General features: G+C 39.9%; 1 protein-coding gene across 2 annotated transcripts in view; it reads left to right on the top strand.

The window, feature by feature from the left end:
• The first annotated feature begins 2242 nt into the window (after window positions 1–2242).
• LOC140307584 (NT-3 growth factor receptor-like) overlaps window positions 2243–23861 on the top strand; it is a 98888-nt gene continuing 77269 nt past the window's right edge. Inside the window, exons 1-3 of one of the 2 annotated variants that reach the window (XM_072386534.1) lie at window positions 2243–2841; window positions 17705–17779; window positions 20365–20436. In XM_072386534.1, the coding sequence (XP_072242635.1) occupies window positions 2564–2841; window positions 17705–17779; window positions 20365–20436 (425 nt within the window). In that variant the 5' untranslated portion in view covers window positions 2243–2563. The remainder of the gene's footprint in view (window positions 2842–17704; window positions 17780–20364; window positions 20437–23861) is intronic. The other variant, XM_072386535.1, reaches the window with a different exon arrangement.

Below are 23861 nucleotides of genomic sequence, written 5' to 3'. Positions count from 1 at the left end.
TTTCCTATGAAGCCCCTAAAAAGTTCTGCTGCAACCAATTACCTTCAAAAGTCATATAATTAGTGTCACATGATTTCTCAGTATAAACACACATTTTCTGAGAGGCCCCAGATGCTGCAACACCACTAAGCAAGAGGCATCACACCATGAAGACCAAGGAGTTGTCCAAACAAGTCAGGGATAAAGTTGTTGAGAAGTGCATGTCAGAGTTGGGTTTAAAAAAAATATCCAATCCATCTTTGATGGTTTGCACCATCAAATCCATCATCTTCAAATGGAAAGAACATGGTGCCACAAAAAACCTGCCAAGAGAGGGCTGCTGTAATGGTTAGTGTGCAGAGTGGACCCAAAACGTCAGGAGACCAGGTGGCACTTCTCAAACAGATGCTTGAGGTTTACAGAGGTTTATTTCCTCACAGGGGAACAAAAAAATAACTGAAAATGACCGCTTCAGGCAGCGGTGGCTGGAGGCTGGAAGCTGACCGACAGCGAGGAAACTGGCATGGCTGGGTAATAGAATCATCTGGCAGTGGTTTGGAGGTGAAATATGCTTCTCTGGAGTGGAGTGGTGATGCTGGATTGAACTCAGGTGTGCTCTGCTGTGCTCCTTGCTCCTCAGGAAAAGTAGGTCAGCCCCACCCCTGAGTCATTGCCTGCCCTGTCCCCAGGAGAGACAAAAAAAAGGAAAACAACCCAAACATAACCACAGCCATAACTTATATGAAAACAAAGCAAAACAAAAACCACAGTCCACAACAGCTGCCCACCAAAACTCACAGACTGGGCAAGGAGGACATTAATCAGAGAGGCAGCACAGAGACCAAAGGTAACCCTGAAGGAGCTGCAGAGTTCCACAGCAGAGACTGGAGTATCTGTCCATAGGACCACAATAAACCATACACTCCATAGAGCTGGGCTTTATGGAAGAGTGGCCAGAAAAAAGTCATTACTTAGTGTTAGAAATAAGAAGGCACGTTTTGAGTTTGCTAAAAGGCATGTAGGCGACTCCCCAAATGAAACACGTGGCCCATTTACAACACCTGGATGAGAAAGAATTTTCTACAATTAAATGAAGACAAAACTGAGATCATTCTGTTTGGTAGCAAAGAGAAGAGGGTCAGCATTGGCAAATACCTTGAGACTCGGGCCCTTACAATCACTGACCAAGTGCGTAACCTTAGAGTGTTGATAGACTCAGATCTGGCTTTCAGCAGCCACATCAAAGCTGTCACCAAGGCAGCTTTTTACCAACTCACAAACATCAACAGAATTAAAGGTTTTCTCTCCCAAACAGACCAGGAGAAACTCATCCATGCATTCATCTCCAGTAGACTTGATCACTGTAATGGTCTTTTAACTGGACTTCCCAAAAAGAGCATTAAACATCTGCAGCTCATCCAGAACGCTGCTGCTAGAGTATTAACCAAAACTAAGAGATCTGAACATATCACACCAGTTTTAAAATCTTTACACTGGCTTCATGTCAGTCACAGAATAGATTTTAAAAGCCTACTAATGGATTACAAATCCAAGAACGGTTTTGACCCAAAATACATCCGTGATATGTTCAGAGAATATAAACTCAGCAGAGCTCTTAGATCCAAGGACTCAGGTCAGCTGGCCCAGTCCAGAGACCAGACTAAACACGGAGAAGCAGCATGTGCAAACAAGTGGAACAAACTGCCAGTGGAGATTAAACTGTCACCAAATGTAGACATTTTTAAATCCAGGTTAAAAACATTTCTTTTCTCATGTGTCTATGCATGAAATCTGCACAATATCTCTTAACTCATCCAGACTGTTGCTTGTTTTTAATAATTTTCATTTCATTTTTATTATTCTTTTATGTATTTTTAATGCTTCTTCCGCTCCCCACTGCAATGCTTTTATTTTATGTAAAGCACTTTGAATTGTTTTCTACATGAAATGTGATATACAAATAAATTGGACTTGACTACAAGTGGGATAATTGATTTAATTTAAAAAATACACATGACATAGAACATACCAGCTGCACCGCGTAGTCCTATGTGCATGTGAATCTGTGTCAGTATCCAGTCTACCCAGTAGGGGGAAGTTGAAGTCGTTGGAGTGTCTCTCTCACTTTGTCTCCCCCTTTCCTTCTGTGACTCTCCATCATTCCCGACGCCTAACAGCATCATCATTGGAGAGAGAAATGGAAAAGGAGGGTGAGAGAGCCAGATGGATGAATAGATGGTGAGAGAAAATAAAGAAAACAGGACCGCGCGCACTTAGACACCATCATGCCATGTAGCCTGCCTGATATATCTTTCCTTCTCGTTTTTTTTAAAGGAGCAGGCGAACGTGACTGACATCAATAAACCTGTAACATTGCTTGCCAACACACATAGACCTCACACACACATATACACGGATCTGAAGGGAATGTTTGCTTATTTCAACATTTGGGCTTCACTGAGAGAAATAAGATGAGGACACCGCTGATATAGTAAACACATCCGCTCAGCAAACTTTGAACTTATCTCATTTTAGCTGCGCTTCGAAGTTGAAAGGAAATCTGAAGGATTTGAATCGTTACAGCATGTATGTCTTTGGAACGTTACTTGGCGCATCCAGCTTGCGTTGTCCTCTCACGATATGTTGCTTTTGGAAGGTTTTCGTCCTGCTTATCGTTTGCTTTCACAACAACCTGAGCTCCATACTTGACTGTCCGCCCACCTGTTCTTGCTCGCCCACTGAGATCTACTGCAACAAGTCCGACAGCAGTAAATTCTTCCCGCTGCTGTCCTTCCAGGGCACCGGGAGCGCAGGGAACAGTAGCGGGAGTATCGAAGACCTTTTCCAGAACATCACGAGCATGTAAGTGCAGCTGCTCAAAGATTTCGGAAATGTTTTTTTGTTATTTTATTTTAGATTTTAGTATCGGTTGTTTCAATGGCACTTGCCCTTGAAAATACATTTAAGACACTTGTTTGATTAAGACTTTAATATAGAAATTTGAGACAAAAACCTCTTCTTACAACTGCGACCTTATTAGACTTTAGTTAAAATAACTGGAAATATACATTTATGTATTAACCATAAGTGATCTACCATTTTCTCCCCAGAGTTTGTAGTGTATGAAATGGTATGGCGATTTGATTAATTTATTAAAATCTAATTACACAGGACAGTTAGGTTCATAATTTCTCCATGAAAACTTTGGGATTAAGACTGTTTAAGGGCACTTGAGTATAATTGCACAAAGTTTAATATTATATTATGCATAGGAATATATCCAATATATTATGTCCAATGTAATCTCAACATGAACACCTCCTTTAAAGGTTTTGAGATGCCTTCCATCAATTAATCTCTGCAGACAACTTCAGTATAGAGTATAGGTCTCTTGTACACAGTGTAAGATATGTGTTAGATCAATTAATCATAAGTGAAGGACCAAACAGCTTAGTAAAAGCAACATTAATAGCTTATCTTTGGTCAGCTGAGTTTTTTTCCTTAATTTTACTGATTATTTGTGAATTTAACCTCAATCTGAAATGCTCCAGGGGGTGTAAATATGAAAATTATTTTGTTAGCCATAGTCAAACATCAAATGATACATACAAAAAGTAATGAATCTTTAGTGATAATGTAAGTTCTCACAGCTGGTCTTATATGCGATGTACTGGTACTGGTTATTAAACCATGGACCTATATATATATATATATGTATGTTCACCAAAAAAAGTGGAATTAAGAGTGGCCTGAGTACCATTGAAAGCTGATTTTTTTCTTAAGAATGTGTCAGGGTTTATTCCATTTACTTACACTTTTTTTCATATTTTACAGTCAGTTAGTAAAAGATATTGTGGAAAATTACGTGAAAATATATCTACAGCATTACAGAAAAAACAAAACTGACTTCAGGTTTAAGGGAATAAACTGTTCAAAAATGAATTCAGTGTTTTTGCTGAACACCTGCTCCCTAATGATCAATTTGTGATTAGCCAGATTAGATCAAATACATGGTCATTATAACCTCACCTATTCATTTCTCAAAAATAAGCTGATTTTGGAGACTGAAATTGCATGACTTACAGCACTGTAGTGTTTAGACTGATGCAGGTGGAGTTGCTTTCATATTAACTACTGAATTGTTATACGTGGAACAATAGTTACATTGATTGTGACTTGTCACATCATTCTTAAACTCAAGTCAGTTTCCAACATTACTTTATGTATAATTGGGTGGGACTGGGAGTAATAGGCACAGAAGTTTGGCGATGAGAAGATTCAAAATCCTAATCATAACAGGGTATTGCTCCATGAAGTTATCAGTGTTACTTCTCGTTTAACACAGTTTGCGTCAGTCTCCAAAAGTAATACATCACAGGACACAAACACAGCATAGAAAGTAGTTTACTGACAGTAAACTACACATTTGCAACCAGAGGAGCTGATGTTTCTGATGTATCATGATAATAAACTGAATTGATGAAGTGAAAGAAGGAAACACTCAACAGGGCATCAGGATGTCCGTTTTTTCAGGTCAGACCTTATAAATGAATGTTTCCAACCCCATCAAGGCTCTACAATTAGGAAAAGTCTCAGAAATTATAAGGGCAATCGTTTTTATACTGTCCTGAGACATAGCCTCAGTTACCATGGTTTCAGTTGGAGCCAGAGCTACTGAAACAGTAACTGTCCAAAGGAGCATCAAAGTAAGCAAACAGTCATCTTGACCTAAAGCAGATGAACAGTTACTGCACTTCATTGTGAAGCTCATTCCTACTCTGTGTGACCAGCACAGATATGACTGAGATGGTAGATCACATGATCTGCTGAACAATGAGGTTGGCTGGGCTCAGGTAGCTCAGGTGGAAGTGCAGTTGCTCAGTAATCAGAAGGTTGGTGGTCATATTGTGTGTTGCATTTAGTGTGGTCTAAAATTAGCTGGCTACTGGCTCCACCTGAAGAGCATTTGGAAAGAATCACAAGAATTTGTATTTGATTGAGAGAAGCTAACCTCATCATGTATGTGCTGGCCAACAGAATTACTTGGGCACAAATACCAGTAACAAAGACAATACAATAAATATCCTGCCTCTAAGCGTGCTGGAAGGGCTTGATGAGCTTCTTTATTGTTGTTTTATTGTTCCTCAAAGCCAATAGATTGAGAGGAAACATGATCCAAAAGGTGTTCAAAGATCATTCATGAGACAAATGTAACCACATGCATTAACCTTAGTGCTTTAACCAAGCGTTAATTGAAGGGTCAGGACATTTGTGAGGATTTTGTTTGTCAGTTCTTATTTTTTTCCTTTGTCATTATCATGCGTTCATTAAAAAAAGATGACAAAATGGAAAACTTAAAAAGGGTCTGAACGTTTTCCAACTTTATATAGATAGTATAATTCAGTCTGAGTGTGATCATAACAAATGGGATGGAATTGTATTAAAAAAGAGGAGGGCTGTTTTGGCTGAAAAAGATAAAACTACCCTCTCCTCCCTAATATCATTATGCTTCAGCCTCTAAGCAATACTGCTCATTTGACGTTATTCAATGTTAAAATATCAAATAACGCATCTTATAACGCAAATATAAGGTTCAGTTGCATTTACAGAAGTTGGATAGAAAAAAGTATTTTTTACCTTGTCACTGAAGAATGTGGTTTATTTAGACTGACGTGTATGAGCAAACACATGATTTGCTCAAACAGTTATAGTAAAATGTGACTCATAGAGAGAGACAGGCTGCTATGATCATCATAACACTGCTATTCCTTCATTTGGTAGATAGTTATTTACTGCTGTATTACAATTAAAACATCATAATGCCAGTTTAAACTGATTGTCTCAAAAAGTCACACACTAATATTTTTTGGACCACCTTTACCTTCGATTGGGACACCCACTCAACAAGGCATCTTTAACATGACCTCGTGCAATATGAGGTCATGCATTAATTTTTTTTTCTTTTTTGCGAGAATCTTTGCTAGGTCTCGGTTAAGCAACAATATGTCCCCAAAAATTGAGGTCAGCTGACTTTCTCAGTCCATTTACTGATTTTTTTTCCATGATGGCACAGGCACATTCCAGGATGCCAATACCAGTGTTCAACAAGAACAAGTTGATGTTCACAACACTGAGCTGACTGCCTTTTCCAGCATAAAACTAGTGTAGTATTTTTGCTTTAGTTCTGGAGGCATCAGACTGCAGCTGAGTACAGAGAACTGGTCGATCATTATTTGACATGGTGTGGGGACAATCAACTCATTTTGAATTTAAACAAGACAACAGAGATTTGCTATTGTTATTATTAGACACAAAATGACAAAAAAAATCTAAATTGTATAATGCTACAACAGATGTTAAAAGGGGAAGGGATAGTGAAAGAGATACCACTTGCAGTGCTTTAAATTGGTGTACAGTCAAGAGAATTTTAAAACTGTTATCTTATGGTAAAAAAGTGACATAGTTGTGACTCTAAACACCTCCTTTAGTTTCAATTTTATCAAGCAGTTTTTTTTTTTTTTTACAATTTTCTACTCCTGAAGCCTAAATTTCTTTAGGCTAATCTTTCATTTATTTTGAAAGATTTAGCAAACTATTAACTTTTTTTCACAAAACTTTTTTATAAATAGTTGATAATCATGGGTGCCAATGCTGAAGGCATAAAGGCACACATGTTACTAATCATTTTGCATTTGTTCAGCCAAACAGTCCTAATGACAGTAAATATGGATCCTCCTTTTCATTTGTCTGTGTTGAAAAGAGTTTTTAGCGAAATACATTATGACAGAACATCAATAGCTGAGAATCAATAATGCACTAATGTCAATATCAAAATGCTATTAATTATAACAATGAAAAAGAAGTCAATACTTTTATCACTAATGCACTAATATTTATGAGAATGTCAGTTATATCTGGAATTATTGATTACAGATATATCAGAACGATGTCAGTACTGACATGGCTTGCACCACAAGCAGCAAAACTTGACTGGCTTTTACTGTAATTACTAGTTTTAGAACAACCTTGAGACAGAACCAACAAAGTTGCATTTCTAAAGTATTTTCTATCTTAAAACTGCTATGATTTCTTCACTTATTTCAATGTTCAGTTTCATTGTAGAGAGACAGTTGGGCTAGGATGTGCCAGTTCTTGCAGACTTGCAGCAACTTCTACAACAGTGGCCTCGATCCCTTGCGAGACTGTGACAATAGGCCAGGTGAGGAGACGGCTTGAAAGGCTCCACCAAGGCAAGGGAAGGCCCCGATCGCATCAGCCCCAGACTCCTAAAGTTCTGTGCTGCCCAGCTGTCTGGCATACTGCAACACATCTCAACCTTTTTATTTCTAGGGGCCTCAATACCTGTGCTGTTGAGTGAGAGGCTGCTCAAGATGGGTGTCAGTGCATCTACTGTCTCCTGGGTTGCTGACTGGCTGACTGACTGCTGAATTGGCAACCAAGCAATCGGGACCTCCCAGACCAAATTTAAATATAAAACAAATTTCTACTAAGGGAGGGAAATCATATTACCGAGGATTTTTGCAGAGCTGATATGAACGGAAAACTTGGCTAGCGGGCAGTGAAACAGCCAACGCTTTATTCTGCTACCCCTGCACACTGTTTCACCCTGATGGCAGCATGGCAGACGCCACAGCTTGAATAACTATGGGAGTCACCGACATGCACCATCTGTCAGAAAAGGTCAAGAAACATGAGTCATCTAAGACCCACATGGACAGTTGACTGAAGTTTTCTGTGTTTGGGCGGGTGAACACCGCAACACAGCTGGATGAGAGCTACAGACTAGCGGTTCGTCGTCATAACAATGAGGTCTGCAAGAACTGGCCACCTCATCAACTGTGTCAAGTTCTGTGGTGTGTTCGAGATAGCTCTGCGAGGCAATGATGAAAGCGAGGACTCCACAACCCTGGTGTTTTCCGTGACCTTGTCGACTTGGTGGCATCGCTGGATGAGGTGTTTGAGGAGCACCTAAAAACTGCCACTGTTTTAAGGGCATGTCTAAAACTGCGCAAAATAATAGCTAGCATGCTAGCATGCTTGTGGTCATCAGGGGACATATCACGGAGGAGGTCAAGTCCGCTGATTTCATTGTCATCCAAGCGGATGAGACCACCTCAACACAGATGCAGCTGGTGCTTGTGTTGAGGTACATTGACTCAAACCATGACGTGCAGGATCGTTTCTTTGAGTTTCTGCCTGTTGTGGATGTAACATCTGAGTCAATTCCAACAGTGACAGAGAGAAACTCATTGTGCAAGAGCGGGCTGGTGTGCAGCAAAACATGCATGAGCATTTAAAAAAATGCCCATTATGTGCATTGCTATGCACACCAGTTTGATTTGATTATGCAGCAGGCCACTTCTCACATCAGTTTTTTTTTTTCTGACTTGGGTGCCAGTTTTTTTTACCCAGTCCCCTAAACGCACCAGCATACTTGACCAGATAGTTTCACGAAGGCTGCCAAGAACTTCATCCACAAGATGGAACTTCCGTAGGGGTCAGCAGGGTCGTCAACACTGTGTAGGAGAACCTAGATGACCTCATTCGGTGTTTTGAATCCGTCAGAATGTCGGGTTCATTTGACAGCACTACAGTAAGAGAGACATCTGGCTTCCTGAGGATGCTGCAAGATGAAGACTTTTTTTTTCTGAAGCTTTTTCATCTAATCATGCCTCATGTCTTCATTCAGCATGCCCTCCAGAGCTTTACAAGCAGTGTGCAGGCCATTAGGTAAGAAAAAATTATATTGTTCAGTCCTTTTCAATACAGGTACAGATGTGCACTCTAACTCAATCCAAAATAAAAGCTCTGCTGTAATTCTACATTTATTAAGTTAATACATTTTCAGTTTTTGTTAACATTGTGAAAAAAATAATAATTCTACTTTATGTTTATTACTGAGGTCACAGTTGGTGATGGTGGTGTATTAGTGTGAATTGTATTGACTGTTGTTCCTAATATTTTCTCCATTCATTAACATACAAAATATTAGAATTGCTTTTCAAAATAATGCAGCCCACTACACCATCATCACCCACTGCCACATAAATAACAAAGATAACAAAGTAGAATTATCACTTTTCTGAAATTGTAATACTGGAAAGCTTCGTAAAAGCAGAATTTAGAGCAGAGTTGTTGTATTGGATGAAATTATATCGCACATGTGTAGCTAATGAAGTGGCTGAGTGTTTATGCAGTAAAGCTAGATACTATTATTACTAATAGCTAGATAAATATTATTGTTTTGAAATTAGCACCTTATTTTCATGTATTAACAAACACCGTTGGTCCACTTGCTCCCAGTGACTCATCTCAACAGCATCAGGAAGTATCAAGACAAGGACCAAGTTATTAAGTTATTAACAAGACCAAGGAGAGCCTTGGGAGAAGAGGAGAAGCAGAGGCTGTCTAAGGAGATCTGCAACACCATCTTGACTCACACCAAAGAAAGGTTCTCCTTCAGCGACCACCTTGTGAGTGCCACACTGCTACAGGCAGAGATGTTTCAGCAGCACTGCAATGCATTTCCTTTGAGAGAAGAGAAAATGAAAAGAAAAAGGAGACGCGACACAAGGTGACTCCAGAGGAATTGAACAAATTAGAAGATGACAAGGATGAGATAAACACAAGGAAAACCACGACATGGGCAGTTAAAACACTAAGAGACTTCCTGGCTGACAAAGACTTGGACATCAACTTTGAAAACTACACTGCCCCTACTCTCAATGACGTTTTTTGCGACTGTTTTATGCGGCTGTCCGGTCGGGAGATATTAAATAGTCTGCTCAGCTGTGACTGTAACTGACAATTTCAACTCTAAAACACATTAAAGTATTAATGATTGATTGAATATTTACTTTGCTTCATAGTTGAGCCTCCGCATCATCCATTCATTTCTGATAATGGGCACCTCGCCGGGCGTTATCCCTTACATAATATCGATAACACATGGAACATAATGCAAGGAGACTTTGGAGGTGACACGAGCATCATCATGCCTATTGAAATTTCAACTTCTGTAGGCTCATCTGCTATTATGTAAGCAGAGGTGAGAATGCTGATATTTGATGACTACTCTTACTGCTCTTGACGGGAGGATTGTTTTCTTCTCTGCTTTCGTCGTTGAAGAGTTGTTACTGGGCACTCACACCAAAAGCGTCTTGAGGGACAGCAGCTGGTAGGCTGAGAGACCGGCGGAGAGACCGGCGTTGTGAGAGGCGCGTTGTGAGCGTTGTATGCGTCGTGAGCATTCCGACCAACGTGTCGAAAGTTGAGAGAGGCTCAACTTTCTATCTATCTATCTATCTATCTATCTATCTATCTATCTATCTATCTATCTATCTATCTATCTATCTATCTATCTATCTATCTATCTATCTATCTATCTATCTATCTATCTATCTATCTATCTATCTATCTATCTATCTATCTATCTATCTATCTATCTATCTATCTATCTATCTATCTATCTATCTATCTATCTATCTATCTATCTATCATTGGTCACAGGTAAAGTGACTTAGCACTGGACTCTGAGTGACAGAGATCTTGCAGGAAATCCGTCAACCTGAGCCCCGATATTGAGAGTAGTTCATATTTATCTTCTTCACATATATCTTACATAGGTTGGACTTACACACGACCAAGTATAATTGGCCAGTTATTAGTGACTTCAGCAAGCCAACCACCATCCATGTGAGTTTAGATGAGAGATGCCTGTGGCTGAAGAGGTGAGTGAATTATAGGCATACTCCACCCAGCATAAACGTTGCCATACAACGTAGGGCAGCCTCCAGCTCTTGGTTCAGCTGTTTGGTCTGCCCATTGGACTGAGGGTTGAAGCCAGAACTGAGGGAGACCTTGGCTCTTAAAGCAAGCAGAAGGTCGTCCATACCTACGAGGTAAACTGAGGTTCCCGATCTGACACCAACTCAGACGGAATGTCATGTAGCCGAAAAACATGTTGAACCAGGAGGTCAGCAGTCTTAGTGGAGGTGGGTAGTTTCGCTAGAGGAATGAAGTGAGCAGCTTTAGAGAAACGGTCGATGATAGTGAGGATAGTGGTATTACCAGATGATGGTGGTAGCCCGGTGACAAAATCCAGAGAAATGTGACCAGGGAATCTGCAGTGGTTTCAATAAACCAGAGGCTGCTCTCGTTTCAGATTCAAGGGAAGGCTACCAGAAATAACGTTGAAGCAATGTCCTATATCGTCAGACACCTGGATGGCAAGCAAACTTGGAAGTATGGGCCCATTGAAGTACTGCAGAATGTGCAGAAGCAGAAACATACTTGCGATCCTGAGGTTTTGGTTTTCCACCTCCTAGGAGATTTCCCCCACTTGGCAGGTGTGTGGTAGGATACGATTTGACTCATGTAATTCTTCCTCAGCAGCAAACTGAGCGAGTTTAACATTACGAGAACCAGGTCGAAAGGAAATGGAGAAATTCAAACGGCCAAAGAACAGAACCCAAAGGGCCTGTCTTGAGTTCAGTCTTTTAGCGTTTTGTAGGTAGGTTAGGTTTTTGTGATCAGTCCAGTCTAAAAATGGTTGTTTGGTTTCTTCAAGCCAATGTCTCCATTCCTCTAATGCCAATTTGATGGCCAAAAGCTCTCGGTTACCCACATCATAATTCTGTTCTGAGGACATCACACGTCTGGAAAAATAGGCACAGGGACGAATCTTAGCATCCTTCTCTGTTTTTTGGGAAATCATTGCTCCTACCCCAAAGTCAGAAGCATCCATTTCCACAATAAATTGGCGCTCTGGGTTGGCCTGAATGAGCACTGGAGCCAATATGAATCTTGCCTTTAATTGATGGAAGGCTTTATCAGCTTCAGAGGTCCAAAAGAAGGTGATCTTAATGTAAGTTAGTTTAGTTAGGGGAGCCGCTACCTGGCTATTGCTGCGAATAAACCAACGATAAGGAGTCGGCCATTCTGCAACTGCCTTTATTTTATCCAGGTCCGTCTTCACCTGTCTGCCCTGAAAGATATAACCCAAGAAGGAGATGGATGGAACGTGGAAGTCCCACTTCTCAGCCTTTACATATAGCCGGTTCTCCAGGAGGCGCTGCAATACCAGATGTACATGTTGGCGGGGTTCTGTGAGGGATTTGGAGAATATGAGAATGTCATCCAAATAAACAAATATAAACAAGTTCAGGTCATCTCGGAGCACATCATTGATTAAGGCCTGGAATACTGCTGGAGCATTGGAAAGTCAGAAAGGCATGACTAAATACTTGAAATGTCCGAGGGGGGTGTTGAAAGCTGTCTTCCGCTCTTTCTCTGATCCTGAAATGGTATGCGTTCCATGAATCAAGTTTCGTAAAGATAGTGGAACCCTAACCGACTCCCAGGAAGAGATGCCCCTGGGAGAAGATCAATAGCACAGTCGTAAGGGTGATGAGGAGGAATTGATAATGCCTTTACCTTACTGAACATTGACCCCAGATAGTGATACTCAGTTGAGACGGAAGATAAATTCGGGTTTGACTCAGGCGGCTCAGCAGACGGACCACTGGAAGACTGAAGGGCTGATTTTAGACAGTTTGAAAGACAAAAGATGCTCCAACAGGGGTCAATATCTTTTCAATCAGGGCCGTGACAGTTAGGAATGAAACAAGTGGTTCCAAAGGGATACTGAACTGGTTCACTACACTGAGGTCAATTAGATTCTGTTCAGCCCCAGAATCCACCAAAGCTTGAAAGCATAGCGTCTCCCTGTCAACCGATAAGGTAACTGGCAAAACGAGATGGGAAGAGTTTTTTCTTGTGTTCCACCCACCCGTATTCCTGCGTTTACTGGTGGGCTCTGTCTTTTGGACAAACTGGACAGAAGGAAATTAAGTGACCGGAGCCACCACAATAAATGCACAACCTGTTCTGGACTCGGTGTAGGCATTCTTTGGGAGTTTGATCAAAAGATACTGGGAGTTTGATGGATGGATTACTGGAGGAAGGAGTTTGACACGGACCTGATCTCCTCTCAGCCCGTCACTCCGTTAGTCTGTTATCCATGTGGATTATTGTATTTACAAGATCCTCAAAGGATGCTGGCTCCTCTCTAGTCGCCAACATATCTTTTAACTGCTCATTCAGAGCGTTTAGCAGAACACCATGAAGTGCGTTATTGGACCAACCCGTCTGTGAAGCTAATATGCGGAACTCGATTACAAATTTAGCTCAAGACCCTTGCTTCAGATTAAGCAGGTTCAAAAACTCTACAATAATACTCTAGGAACGTGGCAAAAGGAGTGGTTTCAACTCATGCATTGATTGCCCATTCTAAGGCTCTGTCTCTTAAAAGAGCAATTAGAAAGGATATTTTGGCAGAATTAGAAGGGAACGATCGAGGGGAGCGTGATATTGTTAAGGACCACTGAAGAATGATCCACTACTGAATCTGGTGGAGGAGATAGCTTAGGTGTGGGTGATGTTCCGGGGGCTGTGGTTGAAACCGACAATTAGCGTGAATGTCTTGGATTAAATTGAATATCTGATCCAAGCGTTGGTTGCTTGAAAGTTGTTGTTCCCCCAGGAAACTCAAGACCCTCTCATGTTCTCCCAACAAGGTACCCTGCTTCGAGAGAGCGGCTTGAAACTCATCTGCTGGGTTCTTTTGTTGGCCAGATTGTGCTGTCATGGCTGCTGTTTGTCATGCAGACAAACACGGTTGAACCCAAGAGCAGACAGAGACAGGGTAAGATGGAAAATAGTTTATTTATAATGATTAGATGTAAGGAGGTTCCCAGGAGATTCTGGTCCGGTGGGTGACTGTAATGAGAGTATTTGTAAGTTGAGTCCAAGGAGAATCCGTAATGTGATATAGACAGACAACCAAATGGGTTGTGGACTGATTTATTGAAACCTTGAGTTTGTGATTTGGCTGTTTCTATTTCAGTTATTTGGAGTTAGCCTTGGGGGGGGGGGGGGGGGGGGGGGGGTTTGCTGAGTGGTGTCTGGTGGGCGGGGCTCTTCGGGTAGGTGAGACTGCTTGTAGGGCCATGCTCCCAGTTCTGTATGGTTGCCTGCCCCTCAATTTTAACTGCTCATTATTAGACGTTGAGGGCCTTTGGGTTGGGGTGCATGTGGATGAGTTCCACTGTCCATCAACAGTGGGGAAGATTCTGCCTCATTTGCCCTCCACCCACCTTAATTATACACAAGCTTCTCACACCTGAACATTGATGATGGGGCCTTTCTGTGTGGAGTTTGCATTTTCTCCCCTGTGTATGCGTGGATTCTCTCCAGGTATTCTGGCTTCCTCCCACCGTTCAAAAAAATGCATGTCAGGTTGATTGGTGACTCTAAATTGTCCCTAGGAGAGAGTGAGTGTGAGCATGTTTTTTTTTTCTTTCTCATTTGACTCTGTGTGGCACCATGATGGACTGGCAACTTCTCCAGGGTGTACCCTGCCTCTTGCCCAGTGACAGCTGGGATAGGCTCCAGCCCCCCCTCTGGGTATAAAAAATGGAGGAATGGATGGTTTGTGTGGGAATGTGGGTGGACTTGGTTGTCTGTGGTAGGGGCTGGGGCTGGTATTTGTTGTCTCCTCTGTCCCTGTTCACTCATGACTGAGCACAATTCATGTACCATGTATTTTGTGTGTTAATGCACACACATACAATCGTGGGGGTGGTGGTGGTGGTAATAGGAATATATCCTGAGGGCAGAGACATCCTTTCTTTGTTTAAGAATGTAGATCTGTTGGTATAATGGAAGCAAAGTGAGAATAGCCTTATAAATGTGCCAATGGTTAAAAATACAGATGGAAACATCTGAGCATCTACCACTAGCATCAACACAGAGAAACACAGTGAGTAAAAGCTTTTAAAATGGTGATTAACCTTAATTTTCTATAGAAGACTATGTGTAAGCTTTCCCTGGCTTTATACTTGTGTATAATTCTTCTTCTAAATTCTTATCAGAATCAGATCAGAATCTCTTTATTTGCCAAATATACAACGTACACAGGAATTTGACCTGGTGTAAAGCGCCACAGGACATTAAATAAAAGTTATAGCAGGAAAAAAAGAAGTTGTGCTTTGAATAAAAATAAAAAATAAAAATGATGTCCTCAACGGAAAGAATCGCCAGTTACACGACCCTCCACTTCTCCCAGGAGTCCCTCATGTAACCAGCGGCGAACGTTCCGTCAGGGCAGGCAAGTTCCCCCGAACCCGAGATTGTCGTCGAGAAAATTCTGTCAATTACCTTGAGAGACCAGTTGACCAATTCCATGATTTTAATTTGAGAGCAATGCGGAGAGAGGCACCTAAGTTTGAGACAAGACAGGACAAGACATGAAGAAAAGCAGGGAAGATAGAGGAGAGAAGAGAAATGCAACTGCCTCTTGCTATAATATACTACATGTTAGTGAAGTCACTGTTGTAATTGATACATATTATGGTTTATATTTACTGAAAATTGCAGCAGTTACAGCTAACAATATTAGATGAGCAAATCACAGCTACATGAACCACATGACCATATATTGGCTAAATTAGGTGGTGTTGCAACTGCCATTTATCATTGTGTCGGCATCTCCTGAACAATGGAGCCAGATTTTTTATGTTGGATTTATTACTTCATTGGTTATTTTATTTACTTGATGTATTCAGCAATAATTGGTTATCGTAATGTCCCAGATGTTTAACATGAATTTCTAACACTGATATTGGGCTCTGAATTCAGCTGGTCCCTCTAACGTCCACTCTAATGTCACAAGACAAAAGGAGTGGAAAAATGTTTATTTGTGTTTTCTAATTTCCTTTGGGCAAAAATAATAGCAGTGTTTTTTTGTTTTATGATTATTGAGATAAAACGTCATAGCAAATGTTTAAAACTTTTAAATAGTATTGGCATAACTTTGAGCAAATTGGAACTTCCAGGTTTACTTACTAAAGTACTTTGAATTGTTTTGTACATGAAATGTGCTATACAAATGAATTTGACTTGACTTTTTTTTTGATACAGTAAAGTTACTGAAAAACGTGGACATTAAAAAAAAATCTGGTGTAACATATTTACTTCCATAGTGCTATGGGTTTTGTTCCATGACTGGTACAAGCTGTTGAATCTACTCCAGAATGAATGTCACCGTGGTTTTTAGAGTTGACAGGGCACAACATAGTTATCGTTGTCAATTAAGTCCCAAAGAGATGCTGAAAACAGTATTGCCCTTTGTGAACCAAAGCATTCAATACTATTAGCAGTTAAGGACTTGGTAAATCATAGAATCCCCTAAACTTCCTCAACACATTTATTCAGCTCCACAAAAACAACTTGATCAGGTCAAACTCAGTAATGACTCACAGGCTCATTTTCTATCAATATTAAAGTGCAAGAATAAATCTGTGCTGGTATGTTTTTGAATAGATTATTTTCTTTAGCATGATGCTGCAACAGCCAGCTGTTGCTCAACATGCCAATGTTGTAAGATCAGGTAGATGCCAGCGATGACATCCATATCTATTACCATACTGAGTGAATTAGTGTGTTAAATGAGAGACAGTTGTAGACTCACAACAATCTGTCAGCTTCTTGCATTCTCACCATTGTTGCTGGATTCTGTCTAATGCATTTAAACAGTAAAGTAATTTTGGCTTTACTTTAAAGTTCCCTGAGCATTTTTTAGCCTTGTGTCCATGTGATGTATTTTGTGCATTACAAGACAGGTCATCAAGACAGGTCAAATCAGCCATCCCCAGCAACCAACACAAGGTACTGTATGTCAGACAGCTCATTTGTTCCACATAGAACACTGTAGGCACCAGTCCTAACTATTTGTTAGGTGGGGCTTCATAGGTAATTTGCATGTTGTTGGAGGAACTCATGAAATGAGAAACTGGAAAGTTATTAGAAAAGTTAGCACAACCAAGTTGAGATACTGAAGTGGTATAAGTATAATTTCTGACAGATATTTTTTTGGATCACATTGCATTTGTAGAATAAAGTGGCAGCTAAATGTACTCACCCTAAATATGTTTTGACAAATAGATATGTTGCTGCAGTGAAGACATGAAGTTTGCCAGAGAACATCTTGGTCAATTTAGAATCACCACTTAACTTATAATGCGTCTTTGGGTGCTGTGGGAGGATCCACCTGGAGAGAATCCACAAAGGCACAAGGAGAACGTGCAAAATCCACATAGAAGGAACCCAGCTGAGATTTAAACTGGGAACCCTCTTCGTGTGTAGATATAATGCTAACCAGCACATCATCGTGTTGTTCCCCGTTCTTTAAAGCACCCATGATTAATGAAGACTATTACATAAACAAATTCACAAAAAGAAACTAAGTGAAACCCCCTGTTTGGTTCTGCATAAAATTCTGTCGACTTTTTCAAATGTCCACTTTGCCATATTAGAGTTGTTCTCTGAAAAAAATGTATATGAACAGACTGAAAAATGCATGATGTGTGCATATTCCCAATGTATGTTCTTCATGTTAAGAAAAATGTATGTATGTAGGAAAGGACACTTTTTTCTTCCATTTTTGGGTTTTGGACTTTTTTCTTTAGACAAGACATTTGATGATATTTTCAAGGATATTGAAAAAAATTTGTTTATCCTTTATTTTTTAAAATGATATTTTATTTATATTTTCTTGAAACATTTTACCAACTAAGTGAAACAAATATGATAATTAGAAATGATTGTCTGATCAATTGATAATCCTTGATATCCTTTTTTCCAGACACATAGAAAACTGGACTGGCCTGCAAACCTTAAGGGACGTCGGTATGGATCTTTATCCTGGCTTACAGAGGCTGTAAGTTGTAAGGTGTTTGTGTATCTGTTTGTCCATGCAAGTTGGGATGTTTCTATAGCATTTCACCATTAAAATGCCTGGCTGGCAGGAGTTTTTCAACAATTTCTCCGTATCGGACTAATACCTGGAAGAGAATTGTGAAAGTACAGCATGATAATAATAATAAACAGGGTGATCTTTACAATGATAATAAAATATAATACAAACTGTAATTTATTGGTTCTATCACTTTTATACTAAACACTTTAGAGGACGCAGTTCACTAAAATTTAAAACCAACATTTTACAGAGTTGACAGAACCAAACAAAATCATCACATATATACAAGACATGATGGTGAGAAGGATGATGTTTCAGTTGAGATTATTCTGAAAAGGAAAGTGTGAATTGTTGGTGATTTCTGGTTTCCTTGCAAATACATTTTGATTGATGGGTATTGATGTATTTGGACTGATGTTCTTCATGTAGAGAAGAGTTGTATACCTCAGCATCAAAACCAACAAATATGACCATTTTTCACAATATGTAAATCTGCTAGATCCATCATGGTGGCGCTGAAAGCCTGAACTTGCCAGTCAAATTTAACAATAACGTTTAGTTTTTAGATTTTTAAAAATTCTTTATGACAGAATTACCAGGAGTAACACTTTGGGTTTGTACTTTGTGTGAAGCTATTTGCTGCTCGATTCTAGTTTGTCTTGTTAATCTTTATATCTTCAGGTCAAAGCATATAATTGATCAGGCCACTGTTAATTCTGATAAAGTATAATTTTTTTGTGCCATGTTCTTATGTGGGGGTTTCTTGTAGGCTCCCTTTTAGTGCATGTGCATTGTTTCTGACTCGTGACTGCTAGCATCTAGCATGCTGTGTTTGGAGAGATGACTGGTCCAAAAACTATAGTTAGTATAGTAGTTTGCAGTGTATACAAGAAAACTAAATAGCAAAAAGCATCTTCTTGAAAGAGAAACTATTTGAACAAAGCTACTTCACAGAGAAAAAGTATATAACTGATAGAGATTGACTTCAGTTACCTGGAACAAACATTTGAGGAGTAGCACATATGGCTTGTGTTGCACTCAGGTATATGTTGTGAAGCTGGAAGTTAAAGTTGACAGCACAGGGACTGATGATAGACCCCAATGTTACAAAGCCCAGTAACTGTAATTATATGGATTGGACTCATTTGGAATATATTGACTTGATTTATTTGGATTATGAATGGATTATAGTGAAGTGGTTTAAAATTGCATAATTGTAAATTGGATGCTGTCTTTAAATTGCCTTGAGAAGACTTTTCTTGAGATTTGGTGCTATATAAATAAAAAATTAACTGAATTTAATTAAACTGAATGGACATATTGACGATACGAAGGAGAAGTGTGAAAGACAGCAGGGGGGTTATGAGTCATGGCAGAACAAGAACAGGCACTGGGCACAAGAGAAACAGAGGCCGGGGTCTATGCAGGAAGCAGCATACATGAAACACTGTAAACTAGTGGCTGGAATAGTGCACAGGAACATCTGTGCTGAATATGGGACTTTTAGTTCATACTATAGACTAGATACAGTATCTCCAAATTTATCTGCAAAGGTCATGGAGAAAGACAGAGCTAAGATCATGTGGGACTTCCTGATCCATACTGAAAAACTGGTGATGGCTGCTAACCAACCGGATGTTTTAGCAGTCAACACACTACAGAAGAAAGCAGGAGTGGCAGATGTAGCAGTTCCAAGCAAAGCAATATCAAGAAGAGGGATTACGAAAAGTAGCAATTCCACTTCTTCTTCACCTCTGTTTGTGTGCACTTCTCAGACCCCACAGCATTGACAGCCTCGCACACGCTCTCCCACCCAGTCCTCTTACGTTTGCTGCTTATGCCGGAGGACAGCTTGCCAAAGAGCACATTTTTGCACGCTTCCACTTCTGAAAGTAGCACCTCCATCTCATTTTCACAAGTTCTTTATTTTTCCGTCTTACTCATTCTTTTTTCTTTATTTTCTGATCATGCAGAGAGGGGAATCGCAGATGCAGGGCTCATTTGAATAGGATTTGCGTATTTAAGTAGGAACGTGGACAGGGAGGAGTCAGATACTCCGAAATATGCGCAAAATTCCACGTTGATTGGGATGTAGAAAGGAAATGTGCATTCATGCGTACGCACAGATTCATGCATCTGGATATTTTTGTGTGTAGGAGGGCATTTGGGTTTGAGCATACACCATGTTTCAGTAGGAAATCCACGCAAATCTTTGTACATGAGGCCCCTGGTCATTTGTAACAGGCCCAGGCAGTCTTGTTGCCTTCTGTGAGAGGATGTCTCACAGAATCCGACTTTCATGGGATATTTATTTGTACTACTTCTCCAGCATTTATCCCCATTTTTTTGTATTTTGCTTTGAAAATGGATGAAGCATGTTTATGCTGTTTGCATCACTATCTACTCCACAGTGCATCATTATCACTTTTTGTCTGTTATTGTATCTTTATTGTAGACAGCAAAAATGTTGCTAATGCTCCTGGTCTTTTCTCTCTTTCTCACTGTATGTATGGGCATATGCATATGTGTATGTGTGTTTGTGATAGGACTATTATACGGAGCAACCTTCGCACCATCCAGGCTCGTGTATTTTCCAATAATCCCCAACTGCGCTACATGTAAGTACTTATGTGATCCACATGTTTAGAAAATGGTTAAAATTATGTGTAAAATTTAAATGAAACTAATGCAATAATTGACAAATTATTTAACTTTACATATGACTAAAAAGAGTATAATAAAACATATCAATCGCTGAAATATCATTTCATGTTTTTTTGTGGATATATGGTCAATGTAGATTTTGTGGTTTTATTTTAGTAATAAAAGATGCTCTGTGGAACGATACCATGTGCTAATATTCCCACAGTATGTATACCTCTGTTGTGCCTGTTCAAGGCAAGCGCAGTTCTATATTAGTTCTAACAGTGCAGGGATACATAAAATGAACAGATAATAGAGTTTGTCTCGTTTTCCCAGAAAATGAATGTCTTCATACCACCAGTGTAGTTTTTAAACACTATTTTAAACAACAGTTGGTGATTTACATGTTTCAATCTATGCCAAAATTAACATGAAAAATGAAAGAAATCTGAGTAGTAAAACACTGTTTACAGTACCACCAAAGTAAGACACAAAATGATTGGGTGGAACAGCCTCACTGATCTGAACCAGAACAATGTTTTATTATTTCGTATATTTGGAAGTCATGTCCTTTATGAACACCATGTTGGACCATGAGGTGATTCATAAGAGTACTTGGCACCAGGCCACCTCAGGCTGAGGCTCAGTAATCAACTTTGTAGTTGTATGATCAGACCTGCGGCCATATGTCTTGGACAATCAGGGATAAAAAGGAATGGCGCTGTTAACTGATCACCACCTCATAGGGAGTTGGTTCTAGTGACTGGAAAAACTGGCAGAAAGACCTGATCAACCCAAATGGATAGTAAGTATGAACTGGGAATGTCTGGAGGTCCCTCTCTGTGAAAACTGTGATGCAAAACTCTTGGCAAGTTTTTCTCACCTAACAGGGAAGGCTGGATATTAGATATTGTCACATTCCCTTGGTGGAATGTGAACAACGATGACGACTGTATATGGGAACTCTCGGGGCGCCTAGAAGGCACGGAAACCAACTGACAGCAGTTCAATATCTGGACAACATATCCTCTCCTTAACGGTCACATTGCGGGGGTTAACCCATTTCTGATTACAAAACAGGATAATACCCCCGCCTTTCTGCTTACCGCTCGTACTCCGGTCATGATCCGCTCGTACAGCTGTGAAGCCAGGTGTGTCCACACATGAGCCTGGTGTGTTGTCGTTCAGCCAGGACTCAGACAGACAGATCAAACTGCTCTCCTTATACAGCCGCTGGTTCCGCACAAGCACCTCTAGCTCATCACACTTGTTTGGTAACAAGTTAGTGTTTCCCATAATAACAGAGGTCAGAAGGCTTGTACCTCCACCTCTTGTTGTCCCTCTTTGCCTTTAGTTTTACTCCAGCTCTGCATCCACGGTACAGCTTTCTTTGCTCGGTCAGAATTGGATGTTTAATACCGCGTCCAATCCTTGACAGTGCCCACAGTTCTTCTCTTGTGTACAGTGCTCTACTGGTAGCAGTGCACATTGTCAAAAAATTTAAATAGAATAATGTAAAGAAAAAGCAGATATCTAAAAATCACTAAAAATGTTTAAATTAAAACTAAAATGACATATAATTATATAAATGACGAACAAAATTCAGAGCTACACAGACTTGCTGTCGATAAGGCCGACACATAGTAACCGTATATACAATATGTTGTATTAATGTTGTCACATGAAGAAAAAACATTCTACATCCAATTTGAAATCTGATGACTCAGCATGACAAAACATTAGAAAATGGATGTTGTATTACTGCGTGCTGGAGGCTCGCTGTCGAACCCTGGTATATTTAAAAAATGTTTTACTTTCAATGAAACTTGGTAAAAAAAACATGTTTTAGGTTTAATTTGTGATTCACATTAGATATTGTCATTTATTGTTTTCTCATTTTGACAAAACTATTTTGCAATTTTAGTAATCTTAAAAAAAATGAAGGGCAGAGACAAAAACAGAAAAAAGCATCCTTCTGAAAGTAATTAGTTCCTACTCATCAAGTCAGTCTAAATTGCACTTAATTCAATTCAATTCAATTCAATTTTATTTATATAGCGCCAGATTACAACAATTGTCATCTCAAGGCACTTAAGTAATATAGTCCAATTCAAGCCAATTGGAATTCAATTCATTGTAATCATAATCCAATTAATTCATATAGAGCTAATTCAAAAAATTAATATCCTAGCTAAGGAAACCAACAGATTGCACCGAAATGTGTCTTCAGTCCAATCTCCCGTCCTGAGCGTGCCTGTGGCAACTGTGGAAAGGAACGACTCCCTTTTAACAGGAAGAAACCTCTGACAGAACCAGACTCAGGAAGGGTGGCCATCCGCCTCGACCAGCTGGGGTTTGAGAAGACAGAAAAGAGGGAAAAGAGGGGGGAAAAACACCATAACGCCATTCAAAGGATATCTGTTGGAACAGGGAAACATAGGTTAATAACCACAATAATGTCACATGTACATAAAATCAATTTTGAAATTAAACAGGGGGAAAAAGAGAGCAAAGTGAGGAAAGGTGTGACAGATGAGGTCCCCCAGCAGTCTAAGCCTATAGCAGCTTAACTATGGGATGTTTCAGGATTACCTGAGCCATCCCTAACTGTAAGCTTTATCGAAAAGAAAAGTTTTAAGCCTAATCTTAAAAGTGGAAAGGGTGTCTGCTTCCTGGACATTTACTGGCAGCTTATTCCACAAGAGAGGGGCCTGATAACTGAAGGCTCTACCTCCCATTCTACTTTTAGAAACTCTGGGAACAACAAGTAAACCTGCAGTTTGGGAGCGAAGTGCTCTGTTAGGAAAATATCTTACAATTAAATCTTTAAGATATGATGGAGCTCGGTCATTAAGAACTTTATATGTCAGAAGAAGAATCTTAAATTCTATTCTGAATTTAACAGGGAGCCAATGAAGAGAAGCTAAAACTGGAGAAACATGATCTCTCCTGTTAGTTCTCATCAGAACTCTGGCTGCAGCATTTTGGATCAGCTGGAGGCTTTTCAGAGAATATGTGGGACAGCCCAATAATAAAGAATTACAGTAGTCCAATCCTGAAGTAACAAATGCATGGACTAGTTTCTCTGCATCACCCTGAGACAGGATGTTCCTGATTTTAGCAATATTACGAAGGTGAAAGAAGGCAGTCCTAGAAACCAGTTTTATATGTGCGTCAAATGATAAATTCTGGTCAAAAATAACTCCAAGGTTCCTCACTGTAGAACTAGAAGCCAAGGAAATACCATCTAGAGTAACTATATAACTAGACAATTTCTCCCTGAAGCGCTCAGGTCCAAAGAGAACAACTTCAGTTTTGTCTGAATTTAAAAGCAGACAGTTCTGAGTCATCCAGGTCTTTATGTCTTTAAGACAGGCTTGTAGCCTGACCAACCTGTAGG

This window comes from Leuresthes tenuis, unplaced genomic scaffold (genome assembly GCF_036924035.1).
Source record: "Leuresthes tenuis unplaced genomic scaffold, fLeuTen1.0.hap1 SCAF_5, whole genome shotgun sequence".
Classification (NCBI taxonomy): Eukaryota; Metazoa; Chordata; class Actinopteri; order Atheriniformes; family Atherinopsidae; genus Leuresthes; species Leuresthes tenuis.
This window is presented reverse-complemented; position numbering and strand designations above follow the sequence as displayed.